Genomic DNA, 22,098 nt, shown 5'->3' with positions numbered 1-22,098 from the left:
TTACGCGCTATCTTTTTCTTGCCCCTTTCTGTTGATTCTAAGACATTCGAAACTATTAATAACAAAGATATATAATAACGATAACAATAATAGTAATAATTATATTACAGTTAATGAAATTCTGTAATAATCTTAGTAGTAAAAAGGTAAAATGAAATAATTGTATTATTTTAGTCATATCTATACATAAGAGCCTTTTGTTAAACTTTGTCTTATTTAACCAATTTCTGTAAACTTACACACACTTTTATTTTTATTATCGTACGTATGGGAGGAATTCTTATGTAAATCTACTTGTACACGAATTTTGGGAACTTAGATTGCTGCTCCAGGTTCCAGGCTGCTTGAGGCTTCTTTAACTGTATAAAACCCTTGGTGTTGGCCTCAAAGTTTCTGTTTCGTAATCGTATTTTTAGAAGCAAGTAGGAGATCAGTCCTGAGTCTGAATCAAACCGATTTATGAGTCGGTTTGCTGGTTGTTTACGATCTTCACCGTACGAGTGAGTGTTCAACCGAGAAATTCGTGATTTGGCCTTATAGTGTCATAGAGAAAATAAATATATGTCACGTAATATTTTTTTATACGTCGCAAACCCGCTCAAACGTGTCCGTGCCTGTCCATGCGATAAATCCGTGACCTAGACTTATTTGTGTAGAAGTCGAAACAACCAATCACTTAAAGATTCTTTGAGACAATGATGATACACAACTATCTGAAACATTTCCCAACGTGGGACCCACACTCCTGTTCGGCGCAGGGGACAAATTTATTGTTTGCAAAATTTATTATTTTTGAAGTGAATATTCTTTATTGGCGTTATAAAAAATTTACCGTCACATTTTTCGGTTATGTGGCACATTATTCCGTTACGCGTCATATTATTCCGTTACGCGCCATCTTTTTCTTGTCCTTCCCACGGTTGATTCAAAGAGAATCGCAGACATTAATATCAAAAATATATAATAACGATAACAATGACAGTAATAATTCTATTACAATTAATGAAATTCTGTAATAATCTTAGTAGTAATAAGGTAAAATGAAATAATTGTATTATTTGTATTCATGTCTATGATAATAAAAGCCTTTGTTAAACTTTATCTAATTTAATGTTATTTAACAAATTTCTCTTAAGTTGCATATAGTAGATCATTTTTCGAAAAATAAGGTCATAAAGAAGTTTCACTTCTTACGTGTGTACACGCACACGTTTGAAAAAAAATATTTGTATTTTCAGTTATTTATTATATGATTTAAAATCTACTTACTGTGTAACAATTTACTAACTTCTTCCTAAAATAATCATTTAAGTTTTCTCACTTATTTTGTAATTTTAATTTGTAAGCAATTCAATTTTTGATATTAAAAATTATGTATGTTCATTGGGATCATAAGAATGTTAGGAAGACTAAGGTCACATGTCACAAAATAGTTTAGGAAACACTTATCTAAAAGTAAAATGATACTCTCGAAATTTTATTTAATTATTACATTCTAAGATTCCTTCGAAATAAATCTCTACGCCTAGGTTTTATACTTAACTTGTAATGGAATTATACAGACTGTATAGCAGGGTTATAATCTTGTGACATTTGTATCGGGATGTGAGCTGTATGACGTCATCGACGGACACTTTCACTGTCGTGACTCATTGTGGTCGGTAGAACAGAGGGAAATACGCTAGGCTTAAGCGTTTTTAAACAATGGAAGGTGACTATAAACTCAAACTCAAAATAACTTTATTCATACAGGTACCCAAGTACAGTACACGGGGTTACTTAGAGCGGGCAAGAAGAACTAACAAGATACTCTCCGCCACTCTTTTTAATTTGAGTCATACAAACTGGAGCAAATTAATTCCTACTACTAAAGAGTAGAATCATTTAAATAATCGTAAAATTTGTGAAATGCTTTATATACAACGGAACTTAACTTATCGTGTATCGTGTAACACATTAAAAAAAGTTATAAATAACATTATTATGAATCAATGACTGGCCTCTCAACCAACCAGTTATATGATACATAAATTGTGCCCTAATACTGACAATGTTTGATAGGGTAATAAATAAAATTACGTGAATGTCCAGTCCAGAAAGTCGTGAAAAGAAATTACCTAAAGTCAAAATTACTTGTGTAGTCGTTTAACAGCAGTAAGATTTGGTAATTTATAAGTATGAGATAATTGTAAATCTAAATACTTTTGCAAAAAAAATAGCAATAATGTACTGCTTTTAACACCCAACATGTTCAAGGACATAGACGTAGTTATGAATATAAACTAAAGCCCAAAAAACTGGTAGAATTATAAAAATATCTAGAAATTTATAGTAACTATTTAATTTCTAGGAAATTTTGTTATCTATTAATTAAAATATAACCTAAAAAGTTCATAACGTTGAATATTTTATGATGGCATGTTTATCCAATTTATACCACGTGAATAGCGAATATAAAATAAATATAAATCTGATGAATATAAAAAGAAATCTGCCGAACGTTATTGCCTAAACGAGCTGAAAAGTTTTTCGCTTAAACACGATCCGCGTCGCTTATGTGTGACAGGTTTTAATGACCACAAAGTATAGACGTCATGTCTGCGACTCTTGGGCAATTTAATACTAATTCGTTTGCAACATAATCTACCTTAACTTTTACAGATACAAAATATATATTATTTCTAACACAGAAACATGTATGCAATATTTACAATATTCTTAAGCGTCATAGTAATAATAATAATTAATCAATAGAATAAAATTTAAAAATTAAAAAAAAATTGTCTCTGGGCAGTGTACCTAATATTTTATTTTTAATGAAACAATGAGTTGAGTATAATACATTGATTCAACAATTGAACCAATTTAAAAGTTAATTTAATTTTAAGTTTCGGTAGATCATAAAGGTAATGGAAGAAAAATCTAAACAAGTGTGTTATAAAATAATGATACATATTTATTTTGTAAATGGTAGAGCCGCGGTCAAAAGTATTGGCCAAGTAGCTTCAGTGTACAAGTCTCATCGCTGAGGTCGTAACTTCAATTCCCGGCTGTGCACCAATGGATCTTCGATCATGTGCGCATCGATCGTACGATTACGGAAGACATCGTGAGGAATCCGGAATGCCTTAGACCCAAAAAGTCAACGGCGTGTATCAGGCACAGGAGGCTGATCACCTACTTACAGATTAATAAATCTGAGGCCCTAGCTTAAGAGGATGTAGCGCCACTGGTTTATTTTATATACAGTGGTTTTAAAAATTAAAATAGATAACAGAGAGCTCATGAGAGATTTAATTCTTATATACCATTGTTTATATAAACGACCCAGAAAGCAACCAAACCTTATGCCATATTTCAGAACTTCCTGAATGTGTTATAATTTGTACGCCACATAATTAACTTTATCTTTGCACATCATTATGTGCCTCTCCATAATTGGTTTGCCGTTAATCTCTTGAAGCGTGTCTTGTCCTGTGTCAGTACAGCAACTGTTCCACAGTCGCAAACCCGTCCACTGCCTAATGTTATGAAGCTATGATTTCTTCCTTCTACCATCACGGCGTTTAATCTGAATTTAATCATAATTAATTGAAGGAGGTGGTAGCGGCCATATTACATGTGCGTATGTAACTTTCCGTTGTTTAATGTATGACGTCGCTCAAGGATTACGCGAGGTCATTATCCCTAATTCTGTTTCATGATCATTTGACATTCTAATAGGCAAGTAGTTGATCATCCTCATGTGCCTGATACAGGACGTCGACTTCTTTTATAAATTTGAAATTAAAAGAAATAGGTAGTTAGTGTTTGAATAATACATAATCAAACAAATTTTGTAATGTACGTATAACATACAAATAAAAAAATAAAATTTTCTTTACTATCGCGTTAATATCTCGTGGATTGCGGGGCGTGATTCCAGTTACTTTCATAATAAACTTAGCAATTAAAAGGAGCGGCAGTTAGTATATGGCGTGTTGTTATTTTAGAAATATAGATATTAAAATATATATTATTTTCTTTATTCGTTCCCTATTTGCATAAAGGAGGTTCTAAGTAAGTAAATAAAAATTTCTACTTTAAAGATGTGAACTTTCCGGGCCTTTTAACACACAAAAAAGAGACGCCCACTAGAAACCTGGGAAGAGAAAAGAGATAGCGGACAAAGATTGCAAAATAGTAGCGAATCTGAGATACAAATGGAAGTATTTGGAAATCTTTTAATTATATTAGAAATAATTATAAAAACTTAATGTAATCCTTATTATAGAACACGAGTATAGGCAGATTTTTAATAATTTTATATTATTATACGCCGCTCTCTTGCCTCCATTAATGTTCCAGCCATTTAGGAGCCAACAGGCAATCGTAGACAAGCGGCCGAATGGGATGATCCCTAATAATAGGGTGTTCGCTGATGATAGAACGATTTGATCCATAGGTGGACGGGACTTTGATTTTGTTCCCTTTGATCTTTGATTTTCTTCCCTTTGGAGTAGAGACTCTGGAGCCAAGGGGTTAAAGTGCATGCTAATTAAAGATTTAAGTTGGCGCCCGGTCGGAGTTGGTGCATTCCACGGTCAAGGACTTAGAATAGCGATAAGAAGAAATCCTGGCAGGACTAAAGGCCACCACGAACAGAACCTTTTCAATTCGTTAATTTATTAATTTTTAATTATTACTATTATAACTTCTTCGTACTTTAAAGAATATTGTATATACTTGTATGTTTGTGTGTTGTTAATGAATTTATTAAGACTAGTTTTGGATTATTTATACAAAATGTGAAATCAAATTACAATGCGTGTCGCTCGCCATCTGTTGTATTTACCCGTTTGACAGCGTGTTACGCTTCGTCCGTCAATATTATGCAATTTCGCGGCTTTTTCCGATCCACTGCGTACAGAGATATACAACGTTTTCTTGTCAGTGCACCGAGAATGTCAGAAACAGTTTTATCTATGATGATAAGATATTTTTAAGTTTTAATCGATTTCACTCGGCTCTGTCAATTTTCGGTGAGGTTAGTTTTTTATAAGAAAACTAATAGGCGAGAAATAGAACAGATTAAGGTAATTATACCAACAATAACCAACCAACAATACAAAAAAAAAACTGAAGGCTTTTTGTAGTTGATAAAATTTACAGCAAAACTAACTTATTTGTTATCGATATATTATTAAGCAGACTTATTTCAAAATGCCAGGATTAAAGTTTAAAGTTATGTGAGATTTATTTATTATAATTAAATTAGCAAAATTATTATTAACTATATAAAAAAAACGATAGTTTTATAATTTAGAAATAGCATCTTATATAAACACCAAACCAACGTTTGCTTTTTTTTTACGTGACAGTTCTTAATTTTGCTTAATTAAAGATTGTTTCGAGTGCCAAATGTCCATCCACCCTGAAGTGAGCTCAATAATGATGCTAGGATTATACAATATTTATGATTTCCTATTTCATTGGAGCATCCTGTATGGAAATAAATATAGTTGCAGGGAGGAAAAATTAAAAATTGAAGAGCATGATAATGATAAAGGCTAGACACACCGGCAGGTACAATAACGACAGCTGTTCGTATCACTTCGACGTCCGTCGTTCCACAACTGAGTCTACCACCCCTGTGTGGAAGCTACACACTGAAGTATTTCCTAAACAATTCAACTTAGGGCCTTTCAAGTAACAAAGCGTACCAGATTCTTAAAAGGTCTCTTTGGCATTAATAATAGTAATCTTTATTTCTTCTCTCACATATACATAGAAGGTTATTATGATTAAACTAAGATGATAATATTTGGAAGTGTATGTGAGAGACTGGTCTCTGTAACAGGAGACCTGAGCCTCTCCACCACCGGACCGGAACACGTACAGTCAGGTCATTGTCATAAGATACAATAGAAGAAAATAAGCAAGTGCTAAAATAAAATAGTGAAAACGGAGACGTAAAAATACATTTGATGTGTGTTTGTGTCTGTGTGTGTGTGGGCGAGTGAGTGTGTGGGCGAGTGAGTGTGTTACAGAGTAACAGTTATTAAATCTTCTGTTTCATCATAACTCAACGTCTTCAGCCAATTAGTAACCGTTTTTTTCATTCATATTTCGATAGTGGGTAAATGTTAATTTTTTCATTTAATTTATTATATAGGTAACAGCCTAGGAAACCAAAGAATCTTTCCAGACTGAGCAGAATTATACACCTCAATCCAATTATTGCCAGAGAAGACAAGGGCAATGTCATCTGCAAAAGATATTATCTTACCATTTGGCAATTAGAGATTGGAGACTGGCATTGAGAGTGTCCATGGTATCACTAAACATCAGGTAAGCCTTTTGCCCCCGTCTGTTCTATATAAAAAAGTTGTGCACAAAGACTGATCGCCATGAGTCACCAAATCGAGAGACATTCCGGTGATAGCTAGGGAAATATTGTTGGTGACAGCAATAGAGTAAATTCTGGAATTGAACGTAAAAGTCTTGGGTGTACATCTAATTGTATTTTATTATATCAATTAAAGCTTTTTATTACGTCACTCAGTGCAGCATTGGTTCTCTTAACTTAACTTAAAATTAGAACTAGCTTTCCGTAATTAATTATTCAAATAAATTAACGTGTAATTACGAAACAAATGTTAAAATTATGTTAAGAATTCAGGAAGCTGAAATTGTATCTCATTTATATTTGTTAATTAATCTTTAAATGTAGTTAAATGTCCGTGGCAGTTGTTAAACATTGCGTGGTGATGAATCAATATAATTGCAGAAAGTTTAAATTTTAGATTAATAACAACGAAAAAGAACTGTTATTTTAAATCTAGACATGCATAACTTCTTTTGGTTCTTAACATGGATGATTTTATACCTTTAGTTTAGTTCTATATACACTCATGAATGCTATTACCATTCTATAAACCTAAACTTGTTTTTATCAATAATGACTTCCTGTTAAAATTGTCTTGTATTTTAACATTCAGTCTTCTCATAAGATTCAGGGTCGGAACTTAACATTAAAATATCATATATTAAACTAATGTAAAAATATTATTTGTTCAACTAATGTATCATTATGAATGTTAGAAAAAATGTATCTACTAAATTTACATTTACTGAGACTTCTCAAATCAATGTGGAACGCACGAGAAGAACTGGCAACACAGTAAGTCTTTTAAATCGCCAAGGTTTGTAAGCTTCTGTTTCCATCTTGCTTCACATCAGATGTTAAAATATCAAATCCATCCTTAGTCTCCATTTTTAATCTTATATTATTAATAATAAAATTGCAGACAATAGTAGGAACTATTGTCTGTAATAAGTTTAGTCTTTGGTTAAAAAAAGGAAAGATGTTGCGGATAAAGCACCGTTTGTTAACATTGTTATACCGTGGGTTCATGACCAAATTAACATGATAAAATTAATTTTAGGGTTCAACAAGGTACAACTCTCGGACCGCTATTCTTTACAAATTTAACCTATAATTAAAATTTACAGATGTATATTAAATTCGTACTTGTTAAGTGTTTATCTAGTGGTGTTATAACCTCATTATGTATACTCTGGTTATCAGCCCTCTGTGCCTAACATGTATCATGTTTTAGGTCGGACAAGTGTACACAATATTCTTTTTTTAAATCGTTACACTTTACATCTGTTGTATTATTTAGAACAATAATTACAATGTTTTTAATATATGTTTCTGATATTTTTATGTATTTTTATATATAAAAAAGTTTTGTAAAAAACATAGACAAACTTAAGCAAATCATGCAACACATCCCACTCCCCTGCGAGTATCACATTTACAATTACCAAATTAAAATCACAAAAGAATAAAAACAATGACATTCGCTGAACTCTAAACAATGTATTTTATCATTAAAATCTCGCAGCTTCCCGTGACCTCAAATGCTTAATTTAGTCACGAATTCAGATGTATTCAGTAATATACAATCTTCACATGGATTACTGCAATGAATACTTTTTCCATAATTTTTTTCCGTCCGTGGTGCGTTAAGTCCTGGCTAATTATTTATGTATTTGTAAGTTCTTAAACAATATGTATGCATAACTATACAAGATGATAGCACAAATTTAACACACTTACACATCAGTTATATTAGAACATTAGCAAGCTAGCTAGGGAAAAAATAAAAAAAAATCAACTATCATATAAAAACCAAAAAGTAATAATATTAACTAAAACTAAATAGAAACTTATACCTCATTAAACAGAGTTACGGTAAGTAAATATAATATAGATATATCAATATTTCCATCAATGTTAGTAATTAAGTTGTAAGAGCGAGAAAGCCTATTCACTAAAAGTAGCCAGCCTAGCTCCTTCCAGAAGCTCAACAATCTTGGGCACTTCGGATGCTAGTCTAACTTCGCCGAGGATGTCTGTTCGTTGGGAAGCCACCACGCCTTCCAGGAGCATGTAACCCACATGCGCCTGGAAGGGTTTGATTGAACATTTACTCGGGAATGATGAGAGTGATCAATCTCGTCATGATCTGCTATTGGATATGTTACTTCAGGAAATAATAGTCCATTAGCTCCTTTGGACGTTGGGTTCAAGTGCGCAGGCGCAATTTTTTTTGTATTTTGGTAGATAGTACTGGTGACTGCAGAGCTGGTGCCTCGTTCAACGAATAAGAAGCGGGTTCTTTTATCCATTTTTAATTATTATTACTAAGGTTAAGAAGATTCTAAATACTTTGCCATCTAAACATTATGATGATATGATGATGATGATGACGATATGAATTAATATAATCCTAGTAAAATATTCAAATAAGATATCTCATTGAATTAATGACAAAGACTGTAAAATTTTCTAGGTCATACTGGAAGGAAGTTTGCACTGTATTTCGACAATGAAGTTTTTTGTTCATTGCGTTAAATGTATCAATGCTTAGCCAAGTGTACACGAGAAGGTAAACAAGGCCCTGCAGTTGTAACGACCTTTTATTTGGTTTATTACGTCAGGAAGTATTCGTTAGCGGTGATGCCTGATGGAAAATTTCATTACCTCTATAATTTTTTTTACTTTTTATTTTAGTTTCATTATAAATATATTCTCAGTGTAGTCATAACAGTTTTTCATAAACAAATCAGTGGCTACACCCTTTTAGGAGTCAGGTTTCTGTATCTATTTCATGATCAATCAGTCAATCTAATAGGCAAGTAGATAATCAGCCTCCTGTGCCTGACACAGTCTGTTGACTTTTTGGCTATAAGGTTCACCGTTCGAGCGAATGTTAAATGCGCACATAAAAATAAAGTCCATTGCTGCACAGCCAGGCATGGAACCTACGACCTCAGGGATGAGAGACGCACGCCGTATGTCGTGTTGTAAGGTTTACAATTTTCGCTTTATACAGTGGTAAGTCAGGTACCGTCTTGCTTTGCTAAGCACAACAAGCTTCTTGGGGGTTAATTTAGCCTTTCCTTCCAAATGACCACCTGTTTAAAGTTCCTTTTTTTCTTCACTTACCTGTTTTATTCTTAGTTTTCTTTTAGCACACGTTGCCTGGATCGATATGTCACTCGACTTTTACTCTTAGTTTTATTAAACATTATATTTTTTTTAATGTGACTGAAATCTGCATTAAATGTAATTCACCAATTCCTTGTCTAATGAATAAACAATACTTTTTGCAATCAGTGAATGAGAGTCGGTTCGCGGTTGAATGAGACTGAATGATATTTATACGGTCAGTTTGTCATGGCGGGCAATGGTTTAGTTCATTTTGATGCACGTCTCTATTTTGAATAAATCAATGTACATTAACTAATAGACACGCTAAACTGACCACTTGACAATTGGATACCATACAACTTAAGAACGATTCAAGGATTTTCGGAATGCTGCATCATAGATGGGCTAAGCTTGTCACTAGAGGAGGGTGACAGACCGAAGGCTGGTGAAAGTGGAAGGGACACAGACCATTGCTAGAGCAAGACATGCGACGAGAAAGGCTAGTTCGCAAAATTATGCATTTTTATTGATTACTAGCGACCACAAACTTCGTTTCACCTTCATTAATTTTATTTAACCAACCTTTTTAGGAGCTTCATACTAACATATGGACGATTGTACTACCCGAGTTGTACTACCCCAAAGATTGATCGTTTCTCCGGGTTAAAAACCTAAGTTTTAATTAAATAAAAATGTCTTTTTAATATTTTTCCGTCCAATAAAACCTCCTTCGTAGATCCAGAAATAAAAATAAAAAAAACTCGAATTGGTCAAGCGGCCTTCGACTTTGAGCTTAGCAACATTACGCTTTATTTTTATTTATATGGATTTGTGACACACGCTATGTAAGGCCGACGTCCTGACATTATAGTATATATATGCACAAACATTTTCATAATTTCTAAGTGAATTACATAATAATATTTTATTATAATAGTTTTTAATTTCCATATCAAAAGTTGTTCGTCACCTGTGGGTGTAGCCCTTTTGGGTGTAGGCCTCTTCGACACATTTTAGATTGTAAATAAAGTCATTGAACATTTAACTGCATTATCGTGACTGTACTACGTGCTTATTAAAATCAACCCAATGTGGTATCAAATTGTCAGCCATTTAAAAAATTTCAACACATATAAAATCGATAAGAAAGAGATAAAATGTTTTTACAGCTTATGTATGCACAAATTTCAACTATATTATAAAACTACTATACAATAAGGTTTTAGCTTGAAGCTGGCCAGTGCAAGTCGAATACGCGGCAAAAAGGTTATGTTTCCGGCAGCGGTGATAATTGTCCGAAACGTACAGCCTCATAATCTATCTCAGTAACGCTTTCCTTTTCGTTATTCATTATGCTTAAATTTGATCAAAGCTTAATCTGACGACTAACGATCTAACTTAACGAAGTTAGTCATACCCTAAAACCTCCATCAAGAACTTCGTAGGGTAAAGATAAGGTAACTTCTTTTATATCAGGTTCTAAGGAACTTTTTTGTACCTCTTCAATCATTTCTCTATAACACTATTCATAAGGAAACATATGACACAGCTGGTTTCGAGAAACTTAAAGAATATAACTTATTAAATGATTTTGCTGATAGTACAAGCTTTAAATTGAAAGGATTCGTTGCGCAAGAGTTGAAAGCTTCTAGAGCATCATTGACAATGTAAAGTTTAAGAGAAAGGGATCTTATTATATAATTTCATGTAGATATATCCAACAGTTGGGATACGTGGTGGGGAGGAACGATACAGAGGATGACCGCTTACAAGATGTGCTGATGAAAATATCAAAACCGCTCGAGCTGCACGCAGGTGCCCATGACAGAGATACCTGGAGAACCTTGAAGGAGACCTTCACCTGCAGAAGGGAAAACTGACTAGGGAATAGCTTATTGCTTAGTCCAGATAAAAATTAGTGTAGTTTGTGTTAAATAATAGGATATTTGATATTGCAGGAAAAAAACGCTTTTTATTACTATTGTAACAACCCTGTGTTGCTGCTGAGAATTTTTGTCGTATTATAAGTATGTCTTTACACACCACTAAGAGGCGTAATATAGACACGTGTAGATAACTACATTATGTGATTATTTATTTGATATTTTTACTATGTTTCCAGAGCTATAATATATATCTAATAAACTAAGCCTTCAGCCTCGTCCCTGTATGTTAGATATAAACATAAAAAGTACTGCTCAAGTCATACGCAGAGTAGTTCACAAGGTTTTCTGTGCAGAGGAAGAGCAGTGTTGCCCTAGTGGCTTCAGTGTGCGCTTCTCATCTCTGAGTTCGTAGGTTCGATCTCCGGCTGCGCACAATTATTTATATGTGCGCATTTAAGGTTCTCTCGAACGGTGAAGGAAAACATCGTGAGGATACCTTAGACCCACAAAGTCAAGCACAGGAGGCTGATCACCTACTTGCCTCAGACTCAGAAGTCAAATCCACGATTACAGAAGGGTTTAGAAATCACTATGAAAGTTTAGGTTTAGTTTAAAAGGGTAATATACCTATTTAAAACTCAAAATGTGTATTGTATTAAGCGTGAGTTATGAAAGCTTATCTGTGAATCAATGACGTACTAAGAGAAAGGACTTTATTATAAGGAGTAAGGTCAGCGGATTAAATAATATTATAATTATTATTCAAATAAATTACATTGGGAATATGAACCATTCGGCAATTTTTTTCGAATGTGATGTATTTTTAATTTTTATACAACTCACACAGAAGGCTCGCAAGTTCTTTGCTGGTTAAATGGTCATATAAATTAAGACATATTTAGTGTTTATAAGAGACGAAATTCGATTAGAGTTTATTTATAGGTAAACCAAAGTACTTCATTTCTTTCTGTTAAATACGCGATTTAAAGAGACAAACAATTATTTATAACGTTTTTAAGCGTACGTTAAGAGAGTTTTAGATATAATCAAATTAGGTTATTCAATCGATACAAATCCACTTTAATATAATAGATACGAGCCACAATAAAAAAAAACTGTAAGACAGAACAGTCCACACTGAAAATTACTATTTTTATTTATGCTGACGCTTTCGTGAAAGTACATTCGTGCACAATTTGTCATGTCATAGATAAAATATATAACACTACTATGTTAATTGAAGTCTATGGGCTATTAATTGTTGTGACAAGTGAGCTTTAACTCTCGAATTGAATAAATTAAAGACCACACAAATAATAAAAAAGTTAAGTAACATTTATTAGTTCTGCTTCCCTCGTTCGCGTGATCGTGTTTGACAAGGTTTGGCCGCTTGAACAGAACCATTATATATCTGTTAATTTACATTAAATCATAGTGAATTATATATTTAAACCTTTTACAGGAATCATAATAACTACAGATGCAAAGCCACACATATACGTTCAGCAGTATTTGAGTTTATCACGTTCATATATAAAACAAATGCAATTCTGCTAAAGATTTATTTATTTTATTCACAAATAATACATATACAACCCTTACAATACATGATATATACAAAAAGGTTAAATATGAAATTTATTTTGAGATTAGCGAATTGGAATATTAGATGATTATTTATACATTATGAACGTGATTTACAATAATTAAAATTTAAAGTTATGTTCGCTACCTATATGAATTATATTACTAAGGTCGTAGGTTCGAGGACCAATGGACATTCTGTTTGTCGCATTTAACATTCTCACGGACTGTGAAGGAAAACATCATAAGGAAACCGACATGCCCTAGACTCTTAAAAGTCGAAAACATGTGTCAGGCACAGAAGGCTGATCACCTTTTTGCCTATTACATTGACGAATTAACATAAGAGATCTGAGAAGTAACAAAGTTGTAGCCCCATCGGTATATAGTTGTAAAAGTCATCTAAACTTTTGTTTATTACTTTGTTTCGACTTTTATAAAGCATTCGATTTAAGTTGTTTACGTAGTTGTTTTTTTTAAATGCGGAAATCAAAGATAATAAATTTATTTTCCCAGTTATTTATCCAACTTTGTTTGTCTTGGGTACAACAAGTTAGAGGTAAACAGGGACCGTAAATCACATTAAATTTTATTAAGGGCCTTAGAGGTAGCAAATATAATAATGAAATTTTGGAGAGGCTGGGGCTTCGTGTGCCAAATAATCGCATTCAGCGTGGTAAGCGGTCACAATTGCTTGCTTGCTTCGAGCGCGTACAAATTTGCTCAGAGAAGCGCCATTTGCGCGTGTCTTGCGCACCCTGAATATTATTGCATGAGAGACGGATATACTTAGTTGCACACTGGCTGAATTCACGAGAATTGCATTATTTATAATCAGTTATAAAGAGGTTTAGGTTTCATGTTTTTTCGTTTTGTTTGTATTATGTTTTTAGTTAATTTTTTATATAAATATGTTTTCTATTGTATTACTATTAAGTTAATGTGAAAATAGGAAATAGTTAATTAAATAAATAATTTTTAATGTTAAATTTGAAAACAAAAACTCTTTGCTATGTGATATATATTTATGGTATGCTATAAGCTAGATGACCGGGCGAAACTTCACATGGAAGTGTTCCAAGTTTTATATTGCATTAAGTATATAACTGTTTGAATTAAATTATTAACTTTAACAGTCCAAGAACTGTGCTAACAAGTGTGTATGTATTGCTGTCAAGCAAGAGGTATGATGCATGAAAACTGGATCGAGCCTTCGTGGGCTGAGGAGTCTGCTCCAGTAACTGCACCAGCTTTAGGCACACCTACTGTTCAGGACGATTGGGCTGATCAGATACAAGAAGAGTTTGGTTACCACCACCGCGCATGTGGCTGCTGCACCTACATGTACAGCAAAAAAGCAAAACCATTTATTCATATAGGTACAATGTACACTTATGAACGTCAAAAACATAAATGTAATGTAACGTTAAAATGCTTCTAATTTTACATTTACTGCCAGTTTGAAATGAAAGGCGTAGAACAGAAGAGAAGAACTGAACATAAACTCTCCGCCACTCTTTTTAATATAAAAAAATTACATGAATAAATTTGGACAGAGTTCGCACCCGCAGCAACATTGTTTGCACCCGAAGAGCATTGCTTGTTTGTCGATTGGTTTAAAAGGTCCAATGTTCTGAATATAGTACCTTCCGAGAACAAAGTTTCTTCCCTAGTATTTCTTACTTCAGTCGAGTAGAAATCTATGTACGTTTTTGACATGACATACGGGATGTAAGAACAAAGATTCTGAAACATATGAAACAGTAAATTATGACGAGGACTATTTTTACTTCCCTTTTATGACTTGAATAACTTTTAAGTAAGGAGAAAGAACGTGCTGGTAGAAAGTGACGCTTAGGGACTCTTGGGTATTGACAATTTCTACGGCATTCATTTTTAGAACTCTAAATGAGTTTGGTTTTACTTTATATGATTAAGCAGGAAGTATATCAAATTGTGAATAATGTTGAAACTGTTTACAAAAACATATACTTATATGTAATCGATTAGATAATAAACTTCTAGAAACATAAAAAAAAACATGTGTCATTCACACGATGCACGTATTTTGCAACAAAGCCAACCCTGAAACGTTATAAAATAAAAATAATACCTGCAAACCGCCATTTTGCTAACATTCACTCCCCTCTTGATAGTTCCGAATAAAACCCAGCGAAAGGTGTTCGCGCAACTCAGTCGCCCAACACGGAGCTGTCAGACGAAAAGCGCGCGTAAATTTGACATATTACTTTTTTTTGACGCGTGGCGCTCGTAAGGTGTTATAATGAAGTACTTTATTGTTTTGGCTGTTTTCGCCTTGGCCTTTGCCGCTGAAGAGAAGAAAGAAGATGATGATTCAAAGACTTTCAAACGGCTGATCCCTGCTGATGTTTTGAGAGGTTCGTTATTTATATAATTACATCACTAATATTACACATATTAAATTAATTTGAGTTAAATTTTATTTTATTCGTTTAATTGAAAGTGAAAGTAAAATAAAGCTCCGAAAAGTTCATTGTCAAGATTATTGGTGTGTATAAGCACAATAAAACACGATATTTAAATTTAAATCACCTTAATAAATTTAATATTATTTATTATTTTGTTAATTTGCACATCTTTAGGAATTATTACAATTTGTTTTTAATCAAAATATTTAACCCTAATCGAAAGAGTTACTACTTTACGGCCTAATAGTTAAAGACACTTTTAGGTTTGAGATTCATAAACCCGACCATGTCTACTGTATGTCAAAATAAAATTTCGTACGGGCGTTAGATTTAGCGCTAAGAGTCGTCTCTGATATTTCTAGAAAGAAAAGGAAAGTGACAACGAATCTTTCCATGTAAAATTAAAATTTATGATATAGTCTTCAAACAGTTAAGTGACAGAGAAATCTCCTTAATGATAATTAGTCTCTTGCGTGATACAATTGCCGTAATTATTATTGTAATAGACAATTTTAGCTCGTTACTTCTATTATTTGCATATTGCATACATTTCCGTGATGTTTTAAACCAGCCAGTGTTCGCTACTTTTTATTTTGATGCATTTTCTGGTTTAAATACTTCAAAAATATTTAAACATAGTCTGTGCTTATAATTGCATAACACTGTTATATCAACGATTAAAAGTAAGTCTGGTTTGTGAACTAGATTGTAATCCTGTTTACCAAACCAGTGTTACCAGTTATATAAGTATAAAATTATCGATTTATTATGTCTCCATTTGGAGTTAACGAAAAGATTTTTAAATCTCTTCAAATATAGGCTTGATAATTGAGATCGTATTCTATTTAATTTACCTTTGCAAACCGAATAAATTTTTGGTTTTGCTAGAAATGGAACCCAGGAGATGCGCGTTACTAAGATTTATGTTTAAATTCCTACTTTTTTTTAAACCCCATTCAAATTTTGAATTTTAATTTCACATAATAGGAAGTACACGTACTGTATTATTTTTTAAATAATAAAAAAAACGTTACAATTGAATAAATAAATAAGCAAATAGGTTTCATTAGGACTCGTTCAAATAATTACACCTTGACCCTGGCAACAATAAAAAACAAATAAAACCAAGCGAAAAAAGCGCGATTCAATTGTTTGAAAAAAAAATTTATTTAAAATTTGAATAGAATAGAGCCTGCTCGTGTGCTAGTGACGGGTCGTTGCGCTTGTCCAAAAACAAAGATGTGGTAACGCGCTGTATTTTTTTAAATCTACCACAGATTAATATAAATTATAATGATCAAGGTCCTGTAGTAAAAACCTGGGCAACATAAAATACTAAATACTATCATCTATAAATATCTACATATTTCATAAAAAATAAAATTTCGTATTTGTTCCTTAAAATTGCGTTTGTACGATAAGATAAAAGTAATAGAACACAAAAAATATTTTCTTAAATATCTTTTTGAAACTACTTAACCCATTGTTTGGCAAGACAAGCCTTATTCAGAGTATTTTAGGAAAAAAGTTGTCTGAAAAATAATAATAAAAATATCGATTCTGTAAGGTAATTGTAGAACACCACCTTGACACTGACTCGTTCAAACCACAAATTGTCAAGACCACGAACAAATATAACGATTACAAATTCTGGTATTCTGATACTGGCTAACTCGACAGCAGAACTCTGAGGAAATAATTGAGGAGCGTCTTTATGTGGTGGCATAGTAATATGTTCCATATGTTGGTATGTAGCTACTAAAAGATAGTCTATGTACAATCATATTAAGGTGAAGCAAGATTGCAACGTGCAATTTGACAGACTTCGTTTTTATAAGGCTTACTTTCTATTATAAGATTGCTTTTACTGTTATAAATTACCGACAGAAAGTATTTTTTTGGATCCGTATCGGTCAATCTTTATTGCGCTTCTGTGCTTGATCTGATTTCCATTTCTGGCGGATGTTCGGTTTTTGGATTCGTAAACTGAACAAAAATTCAACAGCTGGCTCATCGGCCAAATGGACACAGAAGGCATCGTTACATGAACCATTTAAGAGTGGGTACGCTCTTTTCGGGAAGGGCCAAAAAGTGCCTTTAAAGTCTAATAGATATGATTTACGAATAAATAATTATAATGCATTACAACATTAAAGAGAACACAATGGAAGAAACCAGCCGGGAAAGGGGGGGGGGGGGTTATTGGCAAAGATAGACAAGAGCCTTTTCCCAAGAGGGGTCAAAGTCCACAGATTTTCAAACACTAAGTTTGGCGACGAATATTTTAATAACTTTTAACGATAACTACCATTCAATACATTATTGTAATACAGGAGTTATAGGTCGTTTTCCGTCTCTAAATTACGCCAAAAAGTAATTGAACCAAATACTGTTAAAACATTCGTTCAACGTATCTTTCGTAATCGGATGTTGCAAGCATGATGGGTAACCGCTTGGGAAATTATGTTGCATTGTTGATTTTTATTCTGTTACTGTAAATGGAAACAGAAATGTAATAGAGTCATTATTAAAAGCATGAGTAGTTTTTAATGTAGTTCGAGAAATGTATAAAAACTTTTAACTGTGATTTTGGATATTAAACTGGATACGGTATTTACCGGTGTTTACCTATACCTGGCAGCATTTCCTCGCTGTATTGCGAAATTTATTGACTGAGCAAAGCACCAGCTCTGAGATTACCTATATATCAATTTTAGTTTATATGTTCTTAGACATTTTTAACAGGAACTTCAGATATATTTAAAATTTAATTCTATTTTTCCTGTAATTTTCTTTATAAATCTATAATAATTAGCTATGTAGTAGATATAGGTTCGATATCACAATATAGTGTTTCACTTGTAAAATCTGGGTAAACTTAAAAGCTTAAAATAATATACATATTTTGATTGACGTATAACGTGTTATCTGCCGCTTAAAAATAACAATTAAATTATACTTGATAATTGACATAATTGCATTCACAGCGCGTTGATATTTGTCATGCTTCCTGGTGTCCTTAACAGTAAAAGGTATATAGAATGAGTCACAATCTACTTGATAACCTCGTATTTTTCTAGATGCTAATTTAATGAAAGTATAATAACAATGTACACGAATTTCCGATCGGTTTTGGCTTATGTTTTGGTAAACCAGACGAGTCATGATTCACAAACTTATTTCTTTTCTAATAAGTAAGAATGAAAAATTAGTTTAAAAAAATCAATTTCGACTCTACTGTATCCTGTTCTGATTTAATTTTTTTAAATAATATTTCAAATTAGGAAGTCCACAATATTTTTGATAATTCACCTTGATACAGGTTTGCGTGTTGTTTTTTTATTTCTTATTTTTTATGATGTAATGTAATAAGAACCTGCAAAGGTTGGCAATTTGAAAGAGTGAGAGAGAGAGTGCCAGTTCTTCTCGTAGCACAAAAATCTTTATAATACATAATAAAGTGGATCCACATTAGGATTCCCTGTCGGGGGCAGCTAGTGGGAGCGCCATTTATGATTTTCATAATTTCTACATAACACTTACAATTTTATAATTAATTATTGTTAACAAGAAGAATACTTTCCTTTTTTATCATAGGTTTAGGATATGTTTCTTCAGATTGTTAGTAAATAGGTAAAGTATTTTTATACCTATGAATAAAGTATATTTTGATTTAATTTGCAAACCTATACACAAATCTCATCCATTTGCCAAATAAATTATAAACTCACTAACTTTCGATCTTGTGTTAAAGGCTTTTTTTTATGCATTGATATTAATTTTCCAAGAAATAAGTTTACATATTAAAAACGTTAGTAAAAGAATTATCATAATCCAGTACTTCATAAGCAGCTCACAATGTTAATTAAATCCTATGTTCTAAAACCCAGATTAGTATCCACAAAAAGAAGAATCCGTGAGTGTTTTTAAAGTATATTATTGATATTAGATCTGAAAAGTTGGTAGGCTAACAAAGAAAAAATATTTTAATAGAATTTGATATGATTATTCAATATAGTGTCGAGAGCGGTTTTTAAAGTATGATTTGTGACATACGAATACCTCTGCATCAGGACAAAGTTTTATCGATAACTTTAAAACGTTATGTTATATTTATCAATAGCGCAACGCTCACTTATAAATCAGTTTCACTTTCAGTAAAAGCGATGTTACGTAAGTAAAGAAAGCGTTCTGAATACGCACCACAACTGTAATACGTACTGAATCACAATGATACATTTTTACAATAATTTAAGCTGTGTAAGAACAATTAGATTTTAACGCTCCAAATAAAATACTACAATATTGTATATAAATGTTTGGGGGTTGTGAAACCGAGCCAAATAGAATCGAATTTTTTAAGAGTGTAATTTTAATATTACAATGTTATCCTATATATCACTGAGATATACTTTATATATTGTATGTATGTAGCACCGACAAAAAGTATTAAACGCAATCTCTACGCAATATTATATACGATTGTAATACATATAGCAAATTGAAGTAAAATGATACTAATTATTGAGTTAAGAAATGCAATAAATATAATGGAAACAAAATCTGAAGTCCAGAGTAATGGCAAATTTCAGTTAAGTCTCGCATCTGTAACATATGTGGACTCGAACCATTGTTGTACACAAAACCTGATACTGTGTAATTGGTCACTTACCTCCCTCATTGTTCCAAGTAGGTCAGCGGCATTATGGTGGGTTATGTTTCAGGCGATGATCCGATTACAACAGTCACAAAATAATGACGATAAACAGCGGAACTTTGTAGCATCATTCTAGCAGAGTTATATTAAAGTTTCTCTTACAATAGGATAGGTCTTAACGGTCCTCAAAAACCCTGTTGTAGAAGGTTTACAACGATGCGTGTTTTATAAAACAACACCTTAATAATCGACTGTGAGTGTGCCTCATAATGTAGTAATAAAATGTAATATTTAAGTGACAGTTGACATAACAGAGATTCTGTTGGTACGAAACTAAGAGAAAGCTTTTTGAGTGGGTTAGTAAAGATAAAATATATGTGTGATCATTTAAATAACAAAAATAAACATTCGTAATATCAATAAAATTACTAAATTTTATAAAATCTCCAAATATAACATCCCAACATAATATTTTGCGACTTAAACTAAATATAGAAAATTACTATATTATTAAAATGTATGTGTCTTAAGTAATTGTTTGAACTTTGAATCTAGATCAGGGCCAACTTGTTTAGGTGTGTCTTAGATTACGGAAAATAGGCTTTTATAAACAAAATAGGATAGGATAGTGATGTAATGATGGAACTTCATTTATACATGTGTAATATTTGAGAACGATTTATGTGATAATATATTTGTGGCTAAATTAATAAATTTCATCTTAATCACTTTAAAAACTATTCACAGCTTGTAATATCAGACATTTTATTCGTATATTTTCAAGTCAATGTTAATCAATATTAATTATAATAATGTTTTTTAAACAGATTTTCCCGGTCTCTGCTTCGCGTCAACTCGTTGCGCGACCGTCGAACCTGGTAACTCCTGGGACCTGGCTCCATTCTGTGGCCGCAGCAGCTGCGTCATCAGCGAAGACGAGCCCCCAAGGCTGTTGGAGCTTGTAGAGGACTGTGGACCTCTACCATTGGCCAACCCCAAGTGCAAACTTGATACTGGTTCGTACAAATTGAGAATCGATCTTATTTCAAAAATCGTATCGTGAAAAATAAATGTCAAAAAGGGTCTTTGTAAGGCAAGCAGTGAAACTCGGAACCCAAATTCGATTACCGGCAAAACAATTATATTTATGCGTCTGTTTTTATAAATTATTTATTATGATATTTTTATATAATTGTCAGTTTGAAACTAATTGAAATTATTCTTTCCACAGAAAAAACAAACAAGACAGCTCCTTTCCCCGGATGTTGTCCACAATTCACCTGCGAGGATGGCGTCAAATTGGAGTACCCTGAACTCCCAACTCCTCCCCCAGAAGAAAAGAAAGATGAGAAAAAGAGTGCCTAAATTAAGACTTAGATAAGAACGCGGCAAACATTTTTCGTAACGTTTTTCGAAATTCAAAAATAAATTTCATAATTGACAAAAGCCCCCGCGTTAATACTGTCAACTGTCAATTCTGACATCCGTTCCTAATGCGTTTTCGAAACTTCAATTGAAAAAACTTTCCGCTTTCTAGTTTCTATGCACAATGAACAATTGAAATCCGGACACATCCTTTTCCTGTTCTTTCAGAAACATTAGTTTTATTTTTTAGAAGTAAATCGGCCTTTTTTTACTTGAATACCTGCCTGTTATAAGTAAATGTGATATTGATATTAATAGAAAAGTTATTCAATAAAAAATACAAAATTTCTAACACTGTTTTTTCTTTCCCTGAGAATTATTCTCATTAACTGACAATTATATTTTTTATTTACTTTTTTATGCTAATTGGATGACACCAACAGCTGTTCTGGGCTCATAGTATTAAAGCCCTGTTAAATTGATTAAATACTGTAACATTTTAAGTTAATTTATTAAAAAATAAATATTTCAGTGGCGATACAAAATTTGTCAGGTCTGCCCTCAGAATTTTCAAAGTGTTTCGCAATTATTTGTCAATCTAATAGGCAAGTAGGTGAGCAGCCTCCTGTGCCTGGCTCACGTCGTCAACTTTTTTGGGTCTAAGGCAAGCCG

At 32.7% G+C, this 22,098-nt stretch overlaps 1 protein-coding gene across 1 annotated transcript; it reads left to right on the top strand.

The window, feature by feature from the left end:
* The first annotated feature begins 15,135 nt into the window (after positions 1 to 15,135).
* LOC123717159 lies at positions 15,136 to 21,753 on the top strand. The gene is made up of 3 exons (XM_045673017.1): positions 15,136 to 15,353; positions 20,889 to 21,077; positions 21,293 to 21,753. Exons 1-3 carry the CDS (start codon positions 15,239 to 15,241, stop codon positions 21,424 to 21,426), a joined length of 438 nt encoding a protein of 145 aa, XP_045528973.1. The 5' UTR covers positions 15,136 to 15,238; the 3' UTR covers positions 21,427 to 21,753.
* Positions 21,754 to 22,098: the final 345 nt, after the last annotated feature.

This window comes from Pieris brassicae, chromosome 12, assembly GCF_905147105.1.
Source record: "Pieris brassicae chromosome 12, ilPieBrab1.1, whole genome shotgun sequence".
Lineage (NCBI taxonomy): Eukaryota > Metazoa > Arthropoda > Insecta > Lepidoptera > Pieridae > Pieris > Pieris brassicae.
Note: the sequence above shows the minus strand (reverse complement) of the source record. Positions and strands in the feature narration are given on the sequence as shown.